General features: G+C 47.6%; 2 protein-coding genes and 1 pseudogene across 2 annotated transcripts; all 3 read right to left on the bottom strand.

Annotated features, from left to right (window-relative positions):
* Nucleotides 1-3,842: 3,842 nt before the first annotated feature.
* Nucleotides 3,843-5,250, bottom strand: LOC119267408 (probable carboxylesterase 15). The gene is made up of 2 exons (XM_037548793.1): nt 4,184-5,250; nt 3,843-4,000 (listed from the first exon to the last, which is right to left on the bottom strand). Exon 1 carries the CDS (start codon nt 5,200-5,202, stop codon nt 4,198-4,200), a length of 1,005 nt encoding a protein of 334 aa, XP_037404690.1. The 5' UTR covers nt 5,203-5,250; the 3' UTR covers nt 3,843-4,000; nt 4,184-4,197.
* Nucleotides 5,251-15,022: 9,772 nt separating this feature from the next.
* On the bottom strand, nt 15,023-16,336 carry LOC119271332 (annotated as a pseudogene).
* Nucleotides 16,337-22,841: 6,505 nt separating this feature from the next.
* On the bottom strand, nt 22,842-23,570 carry LOC119272034 (probable carboxylesterase 15). Its single transcript, XM_037553634.1, has one exon. It carries the CDS (start codon nt 23,568-23,570, stop codon nt 22,842-22,844), a length of 729 nt encoding a protein of 242 aa, XP_037409531.1.
* Between the last annotated feature and the right edge of the window lie 3,745 nt (nt 23,571-27,315).

The following is a 27,315-nucleotide window of genomic DNA, read 5'->3' as shown; positions in this document are numbered from 1 at the left end:
ATTTAGGGAGATTAACTATTTCCAAGCTCTTGATAAGAGTAATGGAAATATCATGACAATTGTTGGTCGTGAGGGGGTAATTGTTGGCTCTGGTCAAGCCAAAATTACACTCCCTATGGGTACTACATGGTAATCATGGGTACATTGATGTATCTAGATTCTACTCGTACCTTGCTGAGTTATAAGGATATCCGCAATGGTTTCTATGTCAAAACTCATATAATGAGTGAGGTTGGAAACCTACTCATGACTCAACAAAAAGGATTCGAATGAAATCCTATAGTAAATGCTTCTCTATATTGTGGATTGTATTATACATATATTAAATTGGATACGCACTGGATTATGTATGCATGATGTGTGTAAACTGGGAAACTGATCGCAAGGCCATCTTATCTCATGAAAGAGGATGAGCCACTAGATTTCCTTGGATAGGAGATATATATGTGATCCAATTCAACCGTTATATGGAATATTTACATATTTCATAGTGCTTTTGGATGCATCAGTGAGATGGTCCAATGTGTCTTACTTCCATAAGGAACCATGCTTTTACAAAGCTTATTGCTCAAATCATTAATTTGAGAGGAAATCATCCTAAGCACGGGATAAGATCCATCAGAATGGATAATGCTGCGAAATTTAGTTCGTGAGCATTTGATGATTACTGCCTAGACTGAGGCATAACTGTGGAGCATATTGGTACTTTGTGTACATACCCAGATTGGTTTTGTGGAATCACTTGTCAAGACGATAAGTTGATAGCAAGATTGCTTCTACAGAATTGTAATCTCCCAACATCTAGTTGGGGACATTGCAGTTTTACGTACTGCATATACAAATTCGACGAACTGCATATTATATGGTCTCCCCATTGCAGTTAGGATGTGGAAATGAGTAAATATTTCCCATCTGCGATAATTTGGTTGTGTTTAATACAAACCGATGTCACCACCGCAACATACATTTATGGGCCCTCATAGAGAAATGGGGATCTATGTGAGGTACGATTCTCCGTCAATCATAAAATACCTGAAGTCTCTAAAAGGGGACTTGTTTATGGCCTGGTATGCTGATTGTATTTTGATGAGGACATATTTCTGGCATTAGGGGGAGATAAGAACCACATTGAATGCCGAGAAATAGAATGAGATGTGAATAGATATCTAGTCCTTAGATCCACGTACGAATGAATCTGAACTGGATGGTTCAGAAGATTATCAATTTGCAAAGTATCGCAAATAATCTGCCAGATGCATTTACTGAGTATAGGTGTCATAGAGTAAAATGTTCCCATAATGAATGTGCCAGAGAGACTGGATGTGACCCATTGGTCCACTCGGCCACCAAATAGGGGGAGGAATCTGGACACATAGGACAAGGTTTTAAAGAAACGTCCAAGTGGAATGAGGAATCCTCAAACAGTAAATGCAAGTCAACTACATGTTGACATTCAACCTAGGGTTGAAAGACACCTGAAGGATGTTGGACACATCCAGGACCCAGCACGAGTGTGCACAAAAATATTGGTGCTGGGACATCGGAAGACCTTGACTCAATTTTTGTGGGAAATCACGGAGAGTCAAAAGGTGATGATGAAATCGCCACTATGTATATGGATTCAGGAGAATCATATAATCAAGACTACATTATGTCGACATTTATTTTCACCTCGTGAATTGCAAAAGACCTTGGATTGGATCTAGAACTTAAGTCCATGCATGGCTAAGTGTCTTGGACACTCTGGTTGATCCAAAGGAATGCAACAATAGAGGATGCACTCGCTCTCAAGAAGAGGGGATATTGACCTGATCAGTAATATTCACTCATCTAAATGTGTTTCCGGGGGAGCACAGCTGGTTTTTGTTTATGGGAGGAATAAAAACCAAGAGGTGGTGAGACATGAAGCGAGGCTTGTAGCACATGGGTTCACGTAGAGACCCATCATCATTTATGATGAAACATATTCTCCTATGAGTGGAATAACGTTCCGATATTTAATGTCACTGGCAGTGAATAATGAATTTGTTTATCCTACTGATGGATGTTGTGACTGCATAGTTGTATGAGTCATTTGATTCGGATATCTCTATGATAGTTCCTGAGGGAACAAAGATTCCGAGTTTAATCGCAACATGTGTTGCATAAAGCTTCAGAGGTCATTATGACTTGAAGTAGTCGGCAATGATGTGGTAGAACCGACTGAGTGAGTTCCTTTATTAGAAGGTTACTCAAACATTGATGATTGTTCATGTGTTCATCAAGAAATCCAAAGAGGGGTTTTGTACATTTTTTGTGTATGTTGATGATCTAGTATCATTAGAGCTACACAAGAGATACATGATATAATCATATCATATTAAGACGGAATGTAAGATTTGGTTGAGACCAAACTTTGCTTGAGTTTGGAACTTCAGCGTATTCCTCCGGGAATACTTGTTCACCAGTCTACATTTACCCATTAAAGAACTATGGTTTTGAGGTCTTTGGATTACTGGAGATAAGGACCAATTAAGGCCTAATGGTAGTGATGAAGAGATATTTGGACTTGAGTTTCAATATCACGGTGCAATGAGAGCACGGATGTATCTAGCAAACTGCACCAGGCCTGGTATTTCATTAGCAGTAAATTTATTGGCTAGATACAATGCATCACTGACTAAAAGGCATTGGGTTGGTGTGAAGAATATTTTTAGGTATCTTTTGGACAACATAGATCTTGGTTTGTTCTATGAAGAAAAATCAAGATATGACCATGGTTGGATATTGTGATGCTGGGTATATATTAGATCCCCATAATCCTAAATCACAGACTGGTTTTTGTCTCCTCGAATAAAGGTGTGACCTTCTTTGGGAAGTCGAGAAGACATATTAGAGTGACTGCATCCACTAATCATTCTGAAATCATTGATTTGTATGAAGCATCTCATGAATGTATGTGACTTCACAGAAGTGATGAACTTTGTTGAAAGTTCAAGTGGGTCTGGTTGGTGGGAATCACCCACCATCATCTATGAAGATAATGTTTTGTCTGTATTACATAGATGTAGACAGGTTATAAAGAGCAACACTAGAATGTGTATGGCTCTAAAAATATTTTATTCCCCATGAGTTAAAGAAAGGTGGAAGATAAATATCTTGCAAATGAAGTCATGTGATAGCTTTGATGATTTATTTACAAAGTCTTTACCAAGTTCTTCATTCCAGAAATAAGTTAATAGAATTGATTTGAGATGACTTTGTTATTTGCAAGGTTCAGGGGGAGTGTACTCCTGAACGATAACCTGTTCGGGATCTTCGGATTTTTTGTATTGCACTCTTTTCCTTTATGAGTTTTTCCTGAATGGTTTCTCATGAAAGGTTTTTAATGAGGCAATAGTAATACAAGCATTGTGATATGTCATTTTCTTCTTATTTTTTCACTGGGTTTTGGAAGGAGTTTTTCATGGCATATTACGTATATCTCCTTATATTTTTCCCGCGGGGTTTTTGGAGGAGAGTATTTCAAGGATGATCATTCACAAGGACAGGCGAGGATTAGGGAGAGTGTTAGGATTTAATTAATAATGTTATTAAGGAGATAACCCTCTCTTGTGTAACTGCACTGCGTTGGCAATCTGGCAACAGTCACGACGGTTCCTTCGTTCCCCATCGAGTGGATGCGCCCCTCCGCTTGTGTCCCCTCCAGTTGTATATAAGGACTGATCATCAATGAAATTGATCCCGATTGGATTCATTTTACATCTCTCTCGTTTTCACTCATATCAATAATAAATAGTTGACGTGATAAGACACAAGAGTAGTAGAATATGATTGAATAAAATTCAATTAAATAAGCAACATGCAGGAGATACAACAGGCCAGGTCAATATATGTCCGGATCTCCAAAAAATGAATGGCTTAGCCATGCACGGCATATCCCGTGCATGGTAGAACATCATTTCTCGTGTTGTACATTGTCTGTGAGACGAATGAGAACCTGACGCTTGATGGCTCCTTTCTGTGTTAAAAAAAAGAATTAGCAAGTGGGTCATGATTTGATCAAAATCCCAACCATTGTACACCTATACATCCAACCAGAAATGAAAATCAAAACAAGATTTATAATTTATTTGTCGACACAGAAGTTCAGAACATCGAAACAGTAGCCATCAGAACATAAACAGTAGCATTAGAAGATCACCATTCACCAACACATCAGCGCACAGCGGGCGTGTCACATTGGTACACGAACCGCCTGACGACTCGCATCAGCTCGTCGGCCGCCTCGCCGAACGGCTGAAGGACGGAGAAGCCATGCTGCTGTCCCTCGAACTCGACTAGCTCGACGTCTTTCCCCATGTCCTTGAGCCTCGCCTCGTACCCCAGCACGCGGACACGGAGCACGTCGCCCAACGGCGCCACCACAAGAGCCGGCGGGAGCTCCACCGGCGCGAGGCTGGGGCTCTCCGGCCCGAACGGATTCGCCACCGGGTGGTCCCTGCTCGCCCCGACCGGAAGCGACATGTGCCAGAGCTGCTCGCATATCTCCACAGGCAGGGACACGTCCGTCGTCGTGTCGGCCTCCGACGCCGTGCGCTCGGCGCCGCCGAAGAAGGCGGAGAGGAGTACGTACCCGACGACGCGCACGGGGCTGACCGGGAGCCGCGCCGTGGCGACCTGGACGGTGAGGTGGTGGGCCAGGTTGGCGCCCGCCGACACGCCGGAGATGAAGGTCCGGGCGAAGTCCGCCGACTCCGCGAGCCACGGCTCGGCGCCAGCGCCGAGCTCGGCCTGGCCGCGCAGCCAGGAGAGGAAAGCCGCGCCGTCCTCGATGGCCGCGGGGAGGCGGTGCTCGGGGGCGAGGCGGTACTGCACGGACAGCACGACGGCCGGGAGCTCCGCGGCGGCGCGGAGGCAGAACGCGTGGAAGGTCGGCTGCGCGAAGGAGCCGAGGCAGTAGCCGCCGCCGTGGAAGTACACCAGCACCGGGAGCTTGGCGCCGCCGGCCACCGACGACGCGGACGCCGGCCTGTAGACGCGGACGCGAAGGCCGTGCGCCGCGTGGTACAATACGTCCTTCCACTCCACGCCGGGGACGTCCGGGAACGGCTCCTTTGGGCCGAGGACGGACTCGTCGCCGCGGACGACGGAGCCGTCGCTGAGGATCTGGACGATGCCGAGGAGATCCTCCACGACGTGCGGTGCCGTGTCGCCGGGCATGGGGTGAGTGTGATACGGAATTACGGATACGGTCGATGGTTGCCGCCCAGGTCGTCGCGGTTTATGGACGTTGTGTGGCAGACTTTAGTAGAGGCGGGATCCACGTGGTCACTTCTTCCCGTGCACGTGGGCTGGACAGATCATTCTGGATCTTGGATCTGTGACAGCTTCGGCCTTCTCGAGGATGACCGATTCCACACTTCAATGCCGTGGGAAGAAAGATAGACGATCTCCGGGAAAAAAATAGACTAGCCGTTGAAAAACGAAAATGTTGGATTGTGCATCAATACGTACTCTTGGACCAGTACGCGTCCTCTCCCACTTGCCCTGACTTTTTTTTGTGACGATCATACATACGCATACACACATATACTCATCCCTATGAATGAACTCATACATTCTACCCTTATGAGCACCGAGAGACTAAACCAACACATCATCTTGAGATTGACTAAGTCGTCACATATGTCTTTTTCATGGTTGACGGAACGTCTCCCACACTGAACGCACATCACCTAAAAGTCTGAAATAAATCTAGCTAAATACGAGTACCAATGTCAGGTCTGAGACTTGAACTCTGCTGGGCAGTGAGGCCAACTCCACCGCACGACCCCAAACGGACGTCCGGATTGGCCGGATTTTGTCCCTTTGGGGCGCCGATGGGTTCGCCCGTGTCCGGCTTTGTCAGATGGGTCGTGCGTGCGCGCACCGTGCGGCCGCACCCCAAATCGTGTCCGGGATGGACGAGAATAAAAAAATATATAAACTGGAATGAAATAACTAAAAAGTAAATAAACGCATTTAAAAAAACATAAAACATATATAGGGGTCGGCCACAAAACGGCCCAGTTTCCACGACCACTTAAAAGGCCCAGTTTTATAATTAACATATAAAAACAAAATAAAAAAACTCCTCCCGCGCGCTCCTGCCGCGCCCGTCGGTGCCGTGGCCGTCGCCGTCTTCACTAGCCGCCGGTGTCGTCGTCGCTGACGAGGTCGACGTAGGCCGGCGGGGTCCATAGGTGGGCCGGAGGTGAGTGGTGGACGGGGGGCGGGCTGGACGGCCGGAGGTGCCTGCACTACCTCCTCCCGTGGCGACGCCTCCCGCTCCGGTGAGCGCGATGGAGTGGGGCACCAGTTCACGCCCACGCCGGCGGCCATCTCCAGAGCAGTGCAGGACCAGCCCCACCCCTGGCCCAGCAGCTGCTGGAATGAGGCCGGCGGGTCCTCCTCCATCGCCTCCTCCATGACGGCCGCCATCTGCAGCTCCAGGAAGGCGACGTCCCCGGCGGCAGAGAGTGCCATGGCCTCCTCCAGGCCGTTCCACTACCGCTCGTCGTGCGTGTTCATGGAGTCGTCCATGACACGCTGCAGGAGACGGGCCTCCTCCTCCGCTATCATGCGAGGAGGTGGAGGGGGCGACAGAGACGGCGAAGGCGACGGCGTGGGCGTCAGGCCGCGCACCCGCGTACGCCCGCACGCCTCTTTACGTGGCCTCCACGGCCCGACACGGTGCCGGCGAAGTAGGACGCGCGCCGCGTGTCGTGCTCGTCCTGGAGCCATGTGTCCCACAGCGGGGAGTCGGGGGCATACCTGTGGTCGTAGTACAGGTCGTCGGGGAGGAGGCGGCGGCGCGCGCGATCTCATCGCGCCGGGCACGGCCGGTCGACGGCACTGGCGGGATGGGGACCCGGTCCGCGGAGAGGTGCCATCTGTTGGGGAGGTGGGCGTCACTCCACGGGACCGGCGTCCTCGTCTCCCAGTACCTCCGGCACACATCCGCGCAGATGTACTGCCGGTCGCGGTAGCCGGCGGGCCTAGGGGCAATGGTGAAGGGGGCCGGCGCGGGGGCTCGACGGGAGGAGCGCGGCGGTGACGCGTTCTGCTCCTCCTTCACGGATCCGCGGCGGTGGCCCGAGGAGGAGCCGGCCTCGCGGTCGTGCTTCCCCTTGCAGCCGTAGTTCCAAAGGCCCATGGCTGCGGCCGGCCGGTGAGTTCAAGGACGGGGAGTGGCTAGGGTTTCTAGGGTGTCGGCTTTCGAGGGGGCAAAGAGGGGTCGGAGTGGGAAGTGAGGACGACGACCGGTCCACGGGTCCCATTTAAGAAGGACGTCGACCTTCCACTGGGCCGATGACAGGTGGGGCCGGCTGCCCGTGCGCATTGATGTTGACGGGTGGGAGGTAGGTGGCTGCCCTGCCACGCAGCCAGACACGGACGAGCGGCGCGTCCGTTCGGTGTCCGCAGCGACCCAAACCCAAGTTTGCGCTCGAAATGGGTCGGCCCGGACACAAAACGGACAAGACGGGTCCGGGCCGTCGCGCGCTGGGCCGTCTCGTTTGTCCATTTTACCCCAAACGGACGGGGGCGGACAGGATAGGGTCGCGCGCTGGAGTTGGCCTGAACGTCATTGTCCTTCTAACCATTCAACCAAAGTTTGATTCGTATCTGCCTTTTTTTAGAAAAGGAGGATAACCCCGGCCTCTGCATCTGTGCGATGCATACGGCCACTTTATTAATTATTCTCACAAGACCTTATAAAATCAATACAACAGTAAGACTAAAGCCGCAGTCTAAGCAACAAACTGTCGCTACATCTATCCAGTTGATGAAGGGGCGTAGATAGCCTGGGCCTAATACCAAACAGACATCGCAGTCAAGCCTAACATCTAAGACCTGAGACCCCAACCTAGCCACTTGCCGGGTCTGGGACACACTGGTCCGACGTGCTCTCAGAGGCCTCCGCCGCCAACTGCCACCACTCCATCTTCAGAACTGTGCTGATGCATCGACCTTGCCCGATCCATCTATCGTCGACGCCACCACGGCGCCCAACGGCACCTCCTCCCTGCGCGCAAACAACTGAACACGTCGCGGTGGCCACTGATACATCTCAGCGCCATGCTGCCAAGTATCACCAGCCGACACAACTTGAAGTCCTTGGAGGATCTGTCGTGCGTAGCACCTGCCGATCAGGCATGACCAAGCGTAGCACCTGTCGGTCAGGCATGACTTGACATCTCCACCGAAGCTCCGTGCAAGACGAAACCGCTCCACCTCTTGCCTCTGACTTCCAGCGTTGCTCCACAAACGATGCTCCCAAGAGAGAAACGACACCGCAGTGCCGCCATCGTCCGATCTGGAACACCAGATCCTAGGGTTTCCCCCGGAGCAGCACGAGTAGGTCGACAGTAGTTACACGATGATGCCTTCATCAAGATAATGGCATAGAACGCCGCCATCGCCTGACGTCGGCTCGGTTTTCACCGGCAACCATGTCTCCCCAACTCGCAGTCGGGACTAGATGATGGATCTCGAGATCCGATCACCAAGCTTCTGGCCGGCCACCGCCGACGAAGAAGATGACCACCACCACTGGCTACACCGGCCAGAACAGATCTGCCATGGGTGCCGCCAAGCAGTCCACCAGGACCTCGACGCCGTCGCCGATCTAAAGCCAGATGACATGCCGCCGAAGACCGCATCACGCCGCCGCCCGATCCAGGCCAGCCGCCGCAGCAGCCGCCCGTGGCCCGAGGCAGGGCCGACCGCCGCCGCCGTTGAAGCCAACGTCGTCGCTTCTAGATCGGCCGCACCTTCACGCATGTTGGGGTCCCGCCACCCCTGAGACGCGGGAGGGAGGAAGAGCCCCAGCCACCGCTGTCGGCCTCCGGACGCAAGCCGGCGGCGTCCTCCGGTGGCGGCGGGAGGAGGGGAGGAGGATGGGCTAGGCCCCGACGGCGGCTAGGGTTGGGGAGCCCAAGTCGCCCGAGCGGGGGGCGACCCGAGCCTCTCTATTCGTATCTGCCTTTGAGTTTTGCTATCGATAATCCTACACCTATGAAGAAGCTACAAAATTCTAATGTAACCTTCCTAAAATTTCTCCCTCACCCCCCTCCCCTAAGAATTTCCCAAGATTGCTCAAGATTCAGCTTCCTACAACTCAACTTCCCAAGATTGCTCAACATTCAGCCCCAAACGGGGTGCCAGTGCGATTGGTGGTACTGTCGTGATCAATCAATGGGAAGGTATCTATTTTTTGTGCAGCTGTGGTTATGAATCGAAGATTCTTCTAATTATGCTTTTGGCATCTCTTGGTTGACTTGTTTCATAAGAATTTTTTCTTTGGTTTGCATCAAGAATATCTTTATTTTCGATGAGTGGTTTTTTTAAAGAAGGATGATCCTGGGCCTTTGTCTATATGCAGTCTTATCATTAATTATTCACCAAGACATTACAAAAGTAATACATCAATAAGTTTGAAGACACAATTTTAACATCGCTACTCATGTCAACTTGATGAAGTGATGCAGACTGTCGGAGCCGCATACCCAGACAACACACCAAAGCCCAACATCTAAAGTGGAGGCCTCAAAACCGCTAGCCGGGACTGGGACACACACCGGTCCGACACACTCTCACCTGTATCCGCTCGAGGAGCCTCCATCCAGCCTTGTGTGCACGGGACCACCACCGATCTCCGCCCCACGGATGGAGCGGGCCACACCGGCTAGATCAGATCTAACCGGAGACCAGACCACGCATGCAGCCGATCCATCCATCAGGCCCTCCACGCCGCCGACGTCAATACGAGGTAAGATTTCTCGCCGCAGAGCCATCCGCCGATCACAACCATGACCATCGCCCGAGGAAGGGCCGGCCGCCGCGCCACAAGGACCCGACCGGTTGCGCCTCCTCACGCTGGGGAGCCCAGCACCACCCCTATGCCGCGGGAGAGAGGAAGACCCCCGCCACCGCTGTCTGCCCCCGGGCTTAGCCCGACGGCGTCCCACGGTGGCGACGGGGGAAGGGGAGGAAGTAGACTGCGGCCCCGGCGGCTAGGGTTGTGGCCCACCCGAGTCGCCCGAGGTGGGGTCCGGAGCGACAAGGAGGAGTGGTCAAGTTTGAGCGACACGAGGGTTTTGTTAGAATTGACAATTTTGTACCGTACAAATTCGAAGTAGTTCTTGTCACTATACGACTGAACGTCCAACAAGAAATGAAAGTTGCAAAAGTAGATTCATTTCTAGAAAAGCAAGGCAATCCTGAAAGATAATAAGCGTTCCTACTCCTTCGAGGGGAGCTGCATCTCGTATATATTGATGTGTGGCAGAAGCCTTGCCTTGGCGTACAAGATAAGAAGGAAGGAGTTTGAGTAGAACAAGGAATAGGAAGGAGGTTAGGATTACAACGCAACGGATTACAGTAATATTCTCTAACACCCTCCCTTAATCTTAACTATCCCAGATTACGATTACTCTTGAACTCCTCAAATGGTCTTGTTGGTAATGCCTTTGTAAAGCCATCTGCTATCTGATCCTTGGAGGAAATAAACCGTATCTCAAGTTTCTTTGTTGCAACTCTTTCTCGCACAAAGTGAAAATTAATTTCGATGTGATTTGTCCTTGCATGAAATACAGGATTTGCAGACAAATATATTGCTCCCAAGTTATCACACCATAAACATGAGATACGATTCTTCTTGATTCCCAATTCCTCAAGAAGTGATTCAACCCAAATGATTTCAGCAGTTGCATTTGCTAAGGACTTGTATTCAGCTTCTGTACTTGACCGTGACACAGTGGCTTGCTTTCTAGCACTCCAAGAAATAAGATTAGACCCAAAGAATACTGCAAAGCCTCCAGTTGATCTTTTGTCATCACTGCATCTTGCCCAGTCAGCATCAGAGAATGCACTCACAAGAGAGGAATTAGAACGTTTGAAATGAAGTCCTATTCCCATAGTATATTTCACATATCTTACAATCCTCTTGACAGCTGACCAACATGCAGAAGTAGGTGCATGTAGATACTGACAAACCTTGTTGACAGCAAATGAGATATCTGGACGGGTGAGAGTTAAATATTGTAATGCTCCCACAGTACTCCTATACCTTGTGCTTTCCTCCTCCTGAAGTGGCACACCTTCATATGCTGAAAGTTTTTCTGAGGAAGACAAAGGTGTAGGAAGTGGCTTACAATTTTTCATTCCCATGCGAGACAGAAGCTCAATGATATATTTCTCCTGATTTAGCACAATTTCATCTTGAGTTTTCTTGACCTCAATACCTAGGAAGAAATGCAAATCACCTAGATCCTTCAAGGCAAACTCTGAGCTCAAGTCATGCAGAAGTGCATTAGTAGCATTTTGGGAAGAACTTGCAACTATGATATCATCAACATATATAAGCACAAAAATGACTACTCCAGCCTTGTTGTAAATAAACAAAGATGTATCAGCTTTGGAGGCAATGAAACCAAGATATTTCAACTGTAAGCTCAATCTAGAGTACCATGCTCTGGGTGCTTGTTTTACACCATAGAGTGCTTTGTCAAGCTTGCAAACATAATGTGTGACTTCTTATCCTCGTAACCAGGTGGCTGTCTCATAAACACTTCCTCTTCTAGAATACCATGCAAAAACACATTCTGTACATCTAGCTGTCGTAGACTCCAACCCTTGGACACAGCAATGGCTAGCACAAGTCTGATAGTTGCAGCTTTAACAACAGGACTGAAAGTGTCCTCATAATCAATACCATAACGTTGTTTAAAACCCTTTGCAACTAGACGCGCTTTATACCTGTCAATGGAGCCATCTGCCTTCTTTTTAATTCTGTAAACCCATTTGCAATCAATGATGTTTTTACCTTTCTGATTTGGTACAAGATGTCATGTCTTGTTCCTCATAAGTGCAGAGTATTCCTCATCCATTGCCTTCTTCCACTTAGGATTATCAAGTGCACTATTCAATGTTGTTGGTTCTCCTGAAATACACAACATTCCATACGGTATAGTCCCATCTTTTCTTATTTTAGGATTTCGTATACCTTTCCGTAACCGAGTCATAACTCGTGAAGGAGCTGTTGGCTGGACCACAGGAGCACTCGCCGTAGAAGATCCTGAAGAATCTGCATGTGCTGACACAGGCGAATCTAATGCCTCCTGTACAGAAGATCCCGTAGCTGTTGGTGTAGGCGCTGGTGTGGCTGCCTCCGCTGAGGCCACACGGGTGCCAGCCTCCCGAGCCGGCACAACGGATCGACCGCCCGACCGCGGTTGCAGGCGCATGTTGGGCGAGGGGATCCTGTCCCGCCTGCTGCTGAGGTGGCGGCGCGGGAGTGGCGTGCACTGGGCGAGGGGGATCCGGCCCCGCGCTTGGCCCCGCCTGCTGCTGTATCAGCGCGATCTGAGGCGGATTTTGTTGCGTGATCCGAGGTCTGCACACGCACAGGAGTTGCGGGCGCCGCCGGATCAGCTTCGTCATCCGCGCCAGATTCGTCTCCTTCCTCAGCATGAAATATAAGATCATCTTGGGCTATATTTTCGAAATTTTGATCATTTTGAGCACCATTTTCACCAGGGACCTGCACAGGCAACAGAGAAGGACCAGTACCAGCAGGAATATCATCACTTTGATTAGTACAACTGTCGCCCCCATGATCAAAAGACCGAAGATGTGGAGGAAGAAGGAGGATTTCCTTGCGGAGAAGTGCACCGGCGTTGGGATGAAGGGAAGCAAAAGGAAACATGGACTCATCAAAGACAACATCTCTGGATATGTAGACCCTACCAGTAAGAACATCTAGACATTTAACCCCTTTATGCATGGGACTATAGCCTAAGAAGACACACTTTTTGGAGCGAAAAGCGAGTTTGCGTGTGTTATAGGGTCTAAGGTTGGGCCAACATGAACAACCGAAAACACGAAGGGATGTGTAGTTGGGTGTGACACCAAGGAGCCGTGTAATGGGTGTTTCAAATTTTATGACTTTACTTGGAAGCAAATTGATAAGGTATGTGGCAATTAAGAACGCTTCATCCCAGAACTTGAGTGGCATGGATGCATTGGCTAGCAATGCTAGTCCCATATCAACTATGTGACGGTGCTTTCTTTCAGCAGATCCGTTTTTTTGGTGAGCATGAGGGCAAGAAACATGATGTGAAATACCAAGTTTTTGGAAGAAAGAGTTTAATTTTTCATACTCACCACCCCAGTCACTTTGCATAGCAATGATCTTGGAGTTCAATTTGCGTTCAACAAGATTTTGGAAATTGATGAAGACTTGGAATACATCAGATCGTTTCTTTAACAAGTAAATCCAAGTAAATTTACTATAGTCATCAATAAAACTTACATAGTAAGAAAATCTCCCAACTGAGGTAGGGGCTGGCCCCCATGCATCTGAAAATATAAGTTGTACAGGAGCAGTAGACACACTAGTAGAGATAGGGTAAGGTAATTGATGACTTTTTGCTTGTTGACACGGATCACACACTGACTCAACACTATTCTCATAAGAGAGTTTATTTTTGCTAAGAACATATTTAACTATGACCGAAGATGGATGACCTAATCGACTATGCCACCTTGATGATGATGGCTTGGTGACAATGTTTGCTTGTTTATTGGACCATGAAGATGATGATGATGATATGAGTGGATAGAGGCCTCCCACGCACCGTCCTCTAAGAATAATTCTCCTTGTTCTCAAGTCCTTGACCAAGAAAAAGTAAGGATAAAACTCTATAAGAACATTGTTATCAAGGGTGAATTGATGAACAGAAACAAGATTTTTTTAAGTTTGAGGGACATGCAAGACATCTTTAAGGTGCAAATTTTTCATGGGTTTTTTAACAATTGAACTACCAATGTGAGTGATATTCATACCAGAACCGCTTGCTGTGCGAATTTGGTCGCCTCCGTTGTATTTCTCCCGCATTGTTAACTTGTCAAGTTCACCTGTGATATGATTTGTTGCTGCACTGTCGGCGTACCAATTGGTGTCCACGCCATAGGAGACAGCATGCGCCTCCTTTTCCTCTTGATCATTCTCTTCACAGCGCCACCAGCAGACACGTGCACCTCCTGGATGATGTTTGAGGCATATCTGGCACTCAGGATAGTCATGCTGCTGCTCGCGTACCTGTTGTTGCTGTTGCTGTCGAGGGCGTCCTCTGAATCCGCCTCCTCTGTTTGCAGGAGAGGGCTGGCGGTCACCACGGTCACCGCGGCCGCGCCCTCTTCCTCCTCGCCCGCGGGGTCTGCCACGGGACTGGCTGCGGCCTCTATAGACGGCGTTGGCAGATGAATGAAACCCGCCTAATGACGAGTCTCCCAACATCTCCATCCTCTGATCAAAGGCGGAGATCTGAGCAAAGAGGTCGTCGGCGGTGATTGTGTTCTTGACAGCGCCGATAGCCGCCACCACGGAGTCGTAGTCGCGGTCGAGTCCTGCCAGGATGTAGTCCACCATCTCCGAATCAGAGACGGGACAACCAGCAGCAGCTAGTTCATCCCCAAGGCTCTTCATCTTCGCCATATACGTCGAGCTCGACATTGTGCCCTTCTTGGTGTTGGTGATCGCGATCCTTAGATTGGTGATCCGGGACTGAGATTGCGAGGCGAAGAGATTGTTCACCGTCGTCCAGAGCTCATAGGTGGAGTCCTTCCCGACGACTTGCGCAAGAATTTCTGGAGACATGGAGTTAAGGAGATATGGGAGGACCTGCTGATCCTTGGCGATCCAGGGCCCGTACAGAGGGTTCGGCTCTAGGGCCGTCGTCTTGTCCGCCTTCGTGACCTCCACAGTCTTGGGCGGAGCGGCGTCAGAATTGTCCAAGAGCCCGGTTACCTGCACACCTCACAGGGCCGGGAGCACCTGGGTCTTCCAGAGGATGAAATTTCCTCTTGCTAGCTTCTCTGATGGCGGCGAACCGAGGTTGAGGGCGACGCCTGCTGAAGAAGCCATGGTGATGATAATATGCGGTTCTAGGGTTTTGGTTTGTGGCTAGATGTATGAAAAGAGGTGGCTCTGATGCCATGAAAGATAATAAGCGTTCCTACTCTTTCAAGGGGAGCCGCGTCTCGTATATATTGATGTGTGGCAGAAGCCTTGCCTTGGCGTACAAGATAAGAAGAAAGGAGTTTGAGTAGAACAAGGAATAGGAAGAAGGTTAGGATTACAACGCAACGGATTACAGTAATATTCTCTAACAAATCCCAGATTCCCAGTGCGGTTCTGCTCGTTTATATTTTAAGAACTGGCATCAAAATGCATCACTAGGTTCAGTAACTGGATTTCCATGCCCATGCAACAAGCAAGCATCAGTCAAATCGCAACACATCACCGCTCAGTTGCCGCTGTAGACGAACCGCTTGATCAACCGCAGCAACTCGTCGGCCGCCTCGCCGAAGGGCTGCCGGACGGAGAATCCATGCTGCTCTCCCTCGAACTGGACAACCTCGCCGGCCTTGCCCATGTCCTTCAGCCTCGCCCCGTACCCCAGCACGCGGTCGCGGAGCACGTCGCTCAACGGCGCCACGACGAGCGCCGCCGGGAGCTCCACCGGTGCGAGGCTCGGGCTCTTCGGGCCGAACGGGTTGGCCAGCGGGTGGTCCAAGCTAGCCCCCACCGGCAGCGACATGCGCCAGAGCTGGTCGGCCATCGCGGTCGTCAGGGACACGCCCGCCGGCGGGTCAGCCTCCGTCGCCGTGCGCTCGGCCCCGGCGAAGAACGCGGAGAGGAGGATGTACCCGACGACGCGCGCCGGGCTGACCGCGATCTGCCCCGACGCTGCGCGGACCGTGACGTGGTGGGCCAGGTTGGCACCCGCCGAGTCGCCGGAGAGGAACGTCCGGGCGAAGTCGGCCGAACTCCGCGAGCCACGGGTCGGCGCCGGCGCCAAGCTCGGCCTGGCCGCGCAGCCAGGACAGGAAAGCCGCGCCGTCGTCGATGGCCGCGGGGAGGCGGTGCTCGGGGGCGAGGCGGTACTGCACGGACAGCACGACGGCCCGGATCTCGGCTGCGGCGCGGAGGCAGAACGAGTGGAAGTTGGGCTCCGCGAAGGAGCCGAGGCAGTAGCCCCCGCCGTGGAAGTACACCAGCACGGGGAGCTTGCTGCCGCCGGCCACCGACGACGCCGGCCTGTACACGCGGACACTAAGGCCGTGCGCGGCGTGGTACAGGACGTCCTTCCACTGCACGCCGGGGACGTCCGGTAACGGCTCGTTTGACCGGAGGACGGCTTCGTCGCCGCGGACGACGGAGCCGTCGCTGAGGAGCTGGACGACGCCGAGGAAGTCCTCCACGACGCGCGGTGCCGTGCCGCCGGACATGGTGTGTGGCCGTGAAGTGATCGATCGATGCCGTCAGATGAGATCTATAGCAGCTGGCGAGCCTTTCCTGCTTGTTTTGTCGACGGGGACGAGGACCGGCGAGAGACTTTTTTGGGGTGCACGTCTCTAGCCTAGCGGCTCAGCCACCTACCGGTGTGCTCCGTGCCAAATCCACAATAAATGCACTTCTACGATGCACACTACGCACTAGGCAGCATACTTCTACCGCTGTGCTTTTTATTTCTTTTGAAAAATACAGTATTTTCGTATATATTAGGAATATTTTTATGCTTTTAATATTTTTCAAATACATGATTAACATATTTTCCAAATGTACCATTTGATGTCTAGTTTTTTCATGCATATTGTACATTATTTTGTGTAGATAGGGAACATTTTTCTAGACATTTAGTATATTTTTAAATACATGATTAACATTTTTTAAATACACATTTTGACATATTTTTCCTCACATATATTTGCAAATTTTGTCTATACATATAAAACAGTTTTCTATACATGTTTTACATTATAAATTACATTATTAACATTTATCCAAATATATCTTTTGAAGTATACTTTTTTCATACACAGTGTACATTTTTGTATACACCTAATTTTTTTTAATACAAGTTAACATTTCTCAAATAAACGATTAATATTTTTCCAATGACATATTTTGAAATTTTTAATACATGTTAAACATTTTTGAAATAAATGCTGAATTTTGCATTTTTAGAAACAATTCTAACATTTTTTATAATGAATATTATTTCAAAAAGGGTCACTTACACAGTATATTTTAAATACATGACAATTTTTTTGAATGATGCGGAAACTTGTTTTTTATTATACAAACATGTCTGTAACATTGTATACACATTATAAAAAAATCTCGTAATTTTTTTGGAATGCGGAGCAGTTTTTATTTGTCATGAACATTTTTGTATGCTATAAATTCTTTAAAAAATTGCGCAAACATTGTTTTCTACTAAGTTACATTTTTGGAACTTGAACATTTTTTATAGTAAAAAATCATTTCCAATTTAGAAACACAACTAAAACTAATAAAACCAAAATTATATGTGCTAGGCAGCCAGTGCTCCTCCCCCGCGAGCGCGGCTACTGCAGGTGACGTTGTGCTCTGTAGCAATACATGGCCGATGCTTATAGTGTCCAATACAAGGAACACACTAACCTATAAATTGGGCGATCCCATTAGAACTGGTTGGCCCTAATATTTTCCTTTTACTTTCCCTTTTTATTTGTCTTTCTTTCTTATTTAACTTTTGATATAAAGATTAACTAAATGTTTATGTAATTTCAGTTTCTTGTCATATATAAAAATCACATAGTAAAAATAATATTCACACATTTTAAAAAAAATTGTGAAACGGAAAAGATATATTCATGAAATTTATAGAAGTGTTTGATCTTACAAAAAAATAGCACATTTGAAAAATCTTCATGTAGTTAAAAAAGTGTTATAGCGTGTCAAAGTTGCCCACATATTTTATGATCTGTTAACACATTTTAGAAATGTTTCTGCATATAAAAAATATCTACATCTTAGAAATAAAAAATTATTCAATTTTTAAATGTCCAGCATGCTTTAGACAAATACATTTGTGTATCATTTGAAAAGCTTAGATATATATGTATATAGGACTAATGTTTTGTACTCTTTGGAGTATGCATTAGTTTTTTTATCAGCTAAAAGAAATTAAAAGGTGAGATGGTTAAAAAACAGGAAAAAGAAAATTGAAAAAAGGTAAAAGAAATAGTAAACTTTTAAAATTAATCCCATTTAAAAATAAAAGTCGGGGAAGAAAACAAAGAACGAAAAATATAAAAACAACAACAACAACAACAACAACAACAACAACAACAACAACAACAACAACAACAACAACAACAACAAAAGAACCGGAAAAATTGCATGGAAGCTGTTGGCCAAAAATAGAAATTATTGAAATGTGTTCTTGAAATTATTAAAATGGGTCTTTAAAAAAACTTGGAACGATCTTCTGGGATAATTGAAATCGGTCTAAAATTAAAAGTGGTCCAAATGTATCCAATATTGATCTTGCTTTAAAGTCTTGTCATGAGGAATTCAAATATATAAACATATCACTAGTCGGATTTATGGTTCAAAAAATATTCATCCTTAAAAAGAAATACTATGAAATTCAAAATGTATCTTTTCCATGGGAGTGAGACGGTTGGAAAGTTTGAATGCAACCGCACTTCATCCATACATCTTTTTAGATGCACTTCATCCTTACATACTTCAACAAAAGCAGTGTGTGCATCCCCCGCAAAAAAAAAACAGTATGTGCATGCAGAGAGCCCACATTATGTCTAGTACTAGTGGTTGGGGCCCGTCATTGGGACCCGCCATTGCGGGCCTCCTGAGAGAAAGTTGGGGCGTTGCCAGGGGGAGACACACCCCTTCCACTTTCTTGTTTGTACCACAGGGTGTTATTCCATTGACAACCATGCATTTTTCGAGTAGATGATTTTTCATATAGAAAACTTTTTAATCCGAGTTCGTATGCAAAAAGTTATGCCCATTTACAAATTTCAGAGAGATTTTGCAAATAAAGTAGAAATTCATATTTGTAAATTTTCCCAACAACTAGACCACATATCACATGGGAAACTTATTTTCTTTTATTTTTTTGACATTTTCATCATTTTCTTTTATTTTTTAAAAAACTGAAAAGGCAGTCCCGGGGAGGGGGGGTGCATGCGAGGGAATTTTTGGGCAAAGTTAGTAATGGCGCACCATGGGGGTGGTGCGCCATTACTAGTTGAACTAGTAATGGCGCACCACTCCCACGGTGCGCCATTACTAGTTTTCAAAAAATATAAAAAAATTTGAAAAAAAATCACTAGTGGCGCATCGTGGATGTCGTGCGCCATTACTACGCACTATCACCTGGTGCGCTATTACTAGTTTTGAAAAAAATAGAAAAAATTGAAACAAAAATTTGAAAAAAAATTACTAATGGCGCACCGTGGATGTGGTGCGCCATTACTAGTTAAAAAAATCATGTTACTAATGGCGCACCGTGGATGTGGTGCGCCATTAGTATTTGGACACTAATGGCGCTCCAACACATGGTGCGCCATTAGTATATAGTAGTGGCGCACCACATGTCTGGTGCGCCATTAGTGTCAATTTCATCTATAGCCCTTTTCCTAGTAGTGTTCAATGCCGTGGGAAGAAAGATAAACGAGCTCCGGGAGAGAAAAATGGACTAACAGTTGAAAAACGAAAGGACGACGATAACTGCCACACGTGTGGTATATTCGACATGCGTGCACACACCGTGTGTACTGTGAGTAGGAGGTGGCCCACACGAATTGTGTGTGAGCGGACATTAGAATTGCCCACACGTGTGGGCGCGGCTATTTCGTGCCACGCGCCCAACAAGTACTACTCATCTCATCCCGCGTGTGTGGCACGAAATAAAAATGCCCACATATCCTAGCGCAGCTACGCTAGATACCCGCGAGATGAAGATTTAGTTGCCATCTTGGTTGACAGATGTAGTTATCCGAAATGGCAAGTGTAGTTGTAAAAGCATGGCAACTCTATCTGTTTTGGTTAACTATAGTTGCTATGTCTAATTTATGGTAGTTGTCGCGTGTAATCAAATCGTAGTTGTCGTGTGTGATTAACTACTTCCCACATATGGTCAAACGATAGTTGCCATGTGTGTTTACCTAGTTGCCACACGTGGTCCAACCATAGTTGCCATGTATGATTAATCACAGATGCCATATGCGTGTATCTAGTTGCCACGTACACGCAACTACAGTTAGCGTCTAGTAAAGAATCACAGTTGCCATGTGTATGTTTACCTAGTTGCCACGTTCATGTAACTGCAATTGCCATCCACAACGTTGGAGCGTCATGTGGACGAAAAGAAGTTCACCCACACGCGCATGGACTATGTGGTGGTTGTGTGGGCAGAAACTAATTCACCCACACAGCGCAGCTGGCAAACAGCGTGGTGCGGGCGTGTGGGCAAATTCTTCAACGCCCACACACCAAGCCCATCCTACGTGGCATACAAATTCTGCCTCAATGTGTCAAGATTCGTGTAAACTGTACTGGACGATGATCCACACGTGTGGGCTAGTTGCAAAACTGCCACACATGTGAGCGTTAGTATTTCCGAAATGAAAAAGTTGAATTGTGCATCAATATGTACTCTTTGACCAGTACGCGTCCTCTCCCACTTGCCCTGACTTTTTTTTCACGATCATACATACACATACATACATATACTTATCCCTATGAATGCACTCATGCACTCTACTCTATGAGTACCGAGAGACTAAGCCAACACATTATCTTGAGATTGACTAAGAGGCTGTTTGGTTGCCAGCCACATCTTGTCATACTTTGCCACACCTAACCTTAGGCAAGTTTGACTAAGTTAGGTAGGTGTTTGGTTCTAGCCACACCTAAGGCAAGGATTTTTTTTTATGAGCAGTGAACCCCACATGTCATAGACACAAAAAATATGGCAAAATTCTCTTAGGCAAGCCAAAGTGTGGCTAATAATTTGAGCAACTCAACTAAGGCAAATGTGGAAAAAATTATGTGGCAATATATGGCAAAGAAAGTCACAATCCAAACAGCCCCTAAGTCGTCACATATGTCTTTTTCATAGTTGACGGAACGTCCCCCACAGTGAACGCACATCATCGAAAAGTCTGGAATAAATCTAGCTAAATACGAGTATTAATGTCAGGTCTGAGACTTGAACTCTGATGGGCAGTGAACGTCATTGTCCTTCTAACTATTCAACCAAAGTTTGATTCGTATTTAGCTACGACGCCGAAGCTGTCAAGTCTGAAACCGGGTCTCATAGGATTTTTTCCGACGGTGAGGGAGAAATTTTAGGAAGGTTAGATTAGAATTTTGTAGCTTCTTCGTTGGTGTAGGATTATCGATAGCAAAATTCAAAGGCAGATACGAATCAAACTTTGTTTGAATAGTTAGAAGAACAATGACATACGTACATACAGCGGCAAGGAAAAGAATTCTATGAGACCAGGTCTCACGCGAGACCTATTCTGGTGGATGACACGTGGCATTCACAAATCACAAAGCATCCCCTTCCCAGCGGCAACATGGGATACGAACGTTTAGAATTGGAAACTGGAACCGAGGATAGGCTAAGTGGGTCTACTGCTTTAAGATTACCATCACCGCGTGGCATAAATCGGGATGGGTCTCACGTCCCTGCTTATGAGACCCGGTCTCATAGGATTTTTTCCCCTCACCCCCCCTCCCCTAAGAATTTCCCAAGATTGCTCAAGATTCAGCTTCCTACAACTCAACTTCCCAAGATTGCCCAACGTTCAGCCCCAAACGGGGTGCCAGTGCCATTGGTGGTACTGTCGTGATCAATCAATGGGAAGGTATCTATTTTTTGTGCAGCTTCGGCGATGAATCAAGATTCTTCCGATTATGCTTTTGGCGTCTCTTGGTTGACTCGTTTCATAAGAATTTTTTTTGTTTGCATCAAGAATATCTTTATTTTCAATGAGTGTTTTTTTTAAAGAAGGATGATCCTGGGCCTCTATCTGTATGCAATCTTATCATTAATTATTCACCAAGACATTACAAAAGTAATACATCAATAAGTCTGAAGACACAATTTTGATATCGCTACTCATATCAATTTGATGAAGTGATGCAGATTGTCGGAGCCGCACACCCAGACAACACACCAAAGCCCAACATCTAAAGCGGAGGCCCCAAAACCGCTAGCGGGGACTGGGACACACACCGTCCGACACGCTCTCACCCGGATCCGCTCGAGGAGCCTCCATCCAACCTTGTGTGCACGGGGCCGCCATCGATCTCTGCCTGCGCATGGAGCGGGCCGCACCGGCTTGATCAGATCTGACCGAAGACCAAACCACAATGCAGCCGATCCATCCATCAGGCCCTCCACGTCGCCGCCGTCAATACGAGGTTAGATTTGTCGCCGCAGAGCCATCCGCCGATCGCAACCATGACCACCGCCCGAGGAAGGGCTGGCCGCGGCGCCACAAGGACCCGACCGGTTGCGCCTCCTCATGCCAGGGAGCCCAGCACCACCCCCACGCCGCGGGAGAGAGGGAGACCCCCGCCACCGCTGTCGGCCCCCGGGCTTAGCCCGACGGTGTGAAGGGGAGGAAGTAGATTGCGGCCATGACGGCTAGGGTTGTGGCCCACCCGAGTCGCCCGAGGTGGTGTCCGGAGCGACACGGAGGAGTGGTCAAGTTTGAGCGACGCGAGGGTTTTGTTAGAATTGACAATTTTATACTGTACAAATTTGAAGTAGTTCTTGATACGACTGAACGTCCAACAAGAAATGAAAGTTGCAAAAGTAGATTCATTTCTAGAAAAGCGAGGCAATCCCAGATTCCCAGGTTCTGCTCGTTTATATTTTGAGAACTGGATTTCCATGCTCATGCAACAAGCAAGCATCAGTCAAATCACAACACATCACCGCTCAGTTGCCGCGGTAGACGAACCGCTTGATCACCCGCAGCAACTCGTCGGCCGCCTCGCCGAACGGCTGGCGGACGGAGAAGCCATGCTGCTCCCCCTCGAACTGGACAACCTCGACGGCCTTCCCCATGTCCTTCAGCCTCGCCCCGTAGCCCAGCACGCGGTCGCGGAGCACGTCGCTCAACGGCGCCACGACGAGCGCCGGCGGGAGCTCCACCGGCGCGAGGCTCGGGCTCTCCGGGCCGAACGGGTTGGCCAGCGGGTGGTCCAAGCTAGCCCCCACCGGCAGCGACATGCGCCAGAGCTGGTCGGCCATCGCGGTCGTCAGGGACACGCCCGCCGGCAGGTCGGCCTCCGTCACCGTGCGCTCGGCCCCAGCGAAGAACGCGGAGAGGAGGATGTACCCGACGACGCGCGCCGGGCTGACCGCGATCTGCCCCGACGCTGCGCGGACCGTGACGTGGTGGGCCAGGTTGGCACCCGCCGAGTCGCCGGAGAGGAACGTCCGGGCGAGCCACGGGTCGGCGCCGGCACCAAGCTCGGCCTGGCCGCGCAGCCAGGACAAGAAAGCTGCGCCGTCGTTGATGGCCGCGGGGAGGCGGTGCTCGGGGGCGAGGCGGTACTGCACGGACAACACGACGGCCGGGAGCTCGGCGGCGGCGCGGAGGCAGAACGTGTGGAAGGGCGGCTGCGCGAAGGAGCCGAGGCATGCAGTACGACGTGACCGCATGAGGGAACCAGGTCTATAGATTCCTTTGGTTAGTAGGTTTTTTATATGCGTTTCTCTCTATAGGTCGTACGCATGCCATGCCATGCCTGTCACAGGCTCCCTTCCCTCCGTATGCTCTCTTGCACTTGCAGGTGAGATGCATCCCTAAGAGATTATCTTGTGCACAAAGAACAACCGGCAACGCTATTTAAGATGAGACGAACAGATTTGTACTACGTACAGTTTCCTTTATTAGCGCAGTTTGGCAAACTTTTGTTAATGGACGGTATAAAGTTCTTCGAACCAAGGAAGAAAAGTACAACTCGCCGAATCGCACAGTTCGACTGCCTGCGTACTTCACATACCGGCACTTTAGCCATCCCTGCCTACAGGACTTTACTTGTTCTTCTGCTGCCGCGCGCTCGCGTCTGTGTCGTTTCCCTTCCGTTTACCGCTAAGCTAGATCCGTCTCCCGGCCCTACTAGCGTGCAGTAACTCGACCTCTTGACAATACAGTTATTCATTTTCCTCAATCAGGACAAGTTAACCAGCATCGCTGAGGTACAAGAATTGATTCTGACTTTGCTCCCATCTGATGTTTCATCTATCGACCGTACTTGACAAGCTTGCCTTTTCTCATAGGATCTGCTGAGAATTCCGATCGGCACCAGAGTGTGAAGAATCAACAGTGTTCTGGTCGGCCGAAGTCAATTCATCGCGTTCTAATTAAGAATGCACCATATATAACATACTCCGTCTGCTAGCTTTTATAAGACGTTTTGACAATTCAGACAATGCACACAACGGTTTAATGTCAGCTGTCCAAAATGTCTTATAAAAAAACGGAGGGAGTACTATATATATTATGGTATTACTGCCCCGAAATTCTTAGATAAGCTTGTATCTTGACAACTCATGCATGTCGGGTAACGCATAATATGTACTCTCTTTACGGAGGGAGTACACGCGTGCTTCAACTCTCAACAAAGCTCCCTATAATCCTTGGGCAATGGACCAGGATAAACTTAATTTCAGATGCGAGTGTACACACACATCGCATGTTAATACTATCGGGCACCAAACAAAATACTATCGGGCAGTCCAGAATACACAGCGGAATTTAGATGGCGTGCTGGATTTTAGATCGGCCCAAAGCGCAAAGAAAAATAAATATTCAAGTCATAGATTTTCAAAAGAAAAAGTTTGCAATGAAACACCAATAACTTCTACTATATTAAAGTGGTGCATCTCTAAATTGTTCTATAATGTCTGGTGCCTTCAGTAAAGCCCTTCGTGTTCGATCACTTGAGCACCGGGCTTGTTGGATCGAAATTCTTTGTCCGAAAATAACTCGAATTATTGCCAATCATCTAGGATGCAGTTTTATCAACCTACCCCACCATGGTCCCAGCCAGGCGGTGTATTCCTGTTCATGTGATATTCTGATGTATGTACTATAACAAGCGCATCGTTTGTGGGCAAGTGGCCTATAGATTCGTCTGCCAAGTAGTACTGTTAGCCCATGCCCTTTTGATTCCCCGTGTGGACAGCGATGTGCCTCATGCATGCGTGAAGACACAATATCTGTTGCGCATGGTTTTTTTGGCTGGTGTTTAATTAATCACGTGCAAATGTTTAGCCTGGTCGCTGATTATATGGTACTATCAAACTCATTTTTTTCTGGGGGTTACGGCATGAAGTGCTGTTGAAAAGGTACTAACGTTACAGAGAGGCGGCCATACAGTTCTCTGGTCCATGTGCGTGCTGCCACCTGCCTATGCACCGGCGCTACCTCTACAGCACGTCTGCACCCTCCTTGGTGATTCAAATTTTGAAGGCCACGCCCTTCTTGGAGTCAACGCAGCAGATGGTTGTGGCCAGTGGGAGTACCAGTGTTTCAGCCTACTGACATTTTTTATTTCGTCTGTAGGCTAGCACACTGCATAATTTGATGGCTGCAAAAATTAATTATCCCGCTATTATATTGTCAGTGCAAAAGTTTGCGCTGACAGATATTAGCATGAACAAAAAAGTATTCCATTCGTTTTATAATGTAAGACGTTTTTTGACACTGCACAGAGTCAAAAACATGTTTTATATTATGGGACAAAGGGAGTACTTCATAATTTTTGCATTAAGTATGCTCATGCAGATCAGAACGTTCTTCGTCTTGGCAAGTAATTTTTCTAAAAATAGTTCTTCATATTGTCTCACCGTAGAAACAAGCTAGGTAATGAAAAGTTCTCTCTTTTTTCTTTGCAAAGTTAAATCATGTTACTAAAAAAGTTATGTGAATTTAATATATTTAATGGCTATAGGTTCTTCATGTAATTTCAGTAAACAATAGCAATGCCAAAGTTACTCAAAAGGTCAATGGAACACCATTTTCGCTCTAAAAAATGTTACTGAAAAGCTCTTCTGGTAAAATGTTACACAACGATTAAAGAAACAAAGTTTTGTTGAGTTGATTTTTTTACTCCAAGTAAATTCAAAGAAATATCATGTTCATTTCTTAAAAGTATTGTACTTCTCATAATGACTAGCATTCTTGTGCGATGCTATTATTACATGTTGTTTTTATGAATATCTTACACACGTAATTCAAATCGCTGGTGGTTGTTCTTTTTTTTCTGGACGGTTATTGTCTCTCTCCATATGTAAGTTTTTCGTATGAAAAGCATTTTTGTTATTCTTTTATGCATGTGATCTACAACTTGTCCTGAGTCCGGCTAGCAACAACAGCAATTGTACCGGGGCCATGACTAGAAATTTCATGCAGTAAAAAAGGAAAAAGAAGTTTGAAAATCAACGACTATAAATACTGACTGACGTGCATCAATATTTAGTTTATAAGAGGGTGAATTATTTCTATCAATCATAAAATACTGATTGGTGTGCTGCAAATGTTGTCTTTTTTGAACATGCATGCATAAAATACTAACGTGCATCAAAATTCCTTCGTCGAAGACCATATGAGTGCCATAATCCGTTGGATAAAGTACTTATTATGTGGCCATTAAATCTAAATTTCTTCCTTGTCGAAAACAAGGGAAATTCAACCAATAACTATTCGAAGTGCCTGATGGAAGTTGCCAAGAACGGGTTATATAAAATGTCCATTATATGGCTAGTAACATTATAGGGAAACGTTCTTCGCCAAATAAAAAATGACTGTCGGAAAAGGTTATATGAAGTGCTCACATATATGGCTTATAACTCTAAAGTTCTTCGAGGTAGAGGACAAGAGGCCCACAATCAGGAATATAAAGTGCGCATCAACAGTGATATGTGATATATGTTGGGTTTCGTAGTAATTTCAAAAAATTTCCTACGCACACGCAAGATCATGTAATGCATAGCAACGAGAGGGGAGAGTGTTGTCTACGTACCCACGCAGACCGACTGCGGAAGCGATGACGCAACGTAGAGGAAGTAGTCGTACGTCTTCACGATCCAACCGATCAAGTACCGAAACTACGGCACCTCCGAGTTCGAGCACATGTTCAGCTCGATGACGAACCCCGGACTCCGATCCAGCAAAGTGTCGGGGAAGAGTTTCGTCAGCACGACGGCGTGGTGACGATCTTGATGCACTACAGCAGCAGGGCTTCGCCTAAACTCCGCTACAGTATTATCGAGGAATATGGTGGCAGGGGGCAACGCACACGGCTAAGGAATAGATCACGTGGATCAACTTGTGTGTTTCTGGGGTGCCTCTACCTCAGTATATAAAGGACAAGAGGGGGAGGCTGGCCGGCCAAGGGAG

This window comes from Triticum dicoccoides, chromosome 3A, assembly GCF_002162155.2.
Source record: "Triticum dicoccoides isolate Atlit2015 ecotype Zavitan chromosome 3A, WEW_v2.0, whole genome shotgun sequence".
NCBI classification, from domain to species: Eukaryota; Viridiplantae; Streptophyta; class Magnoliopsida; order Poales; family Poaceae; genus Triticum; species Triticum dicoccoides.
Note: the sequence above shows the minus strand (reverse complement) of the source record. Positions and strands in the feature narration are given on the sequence as shown.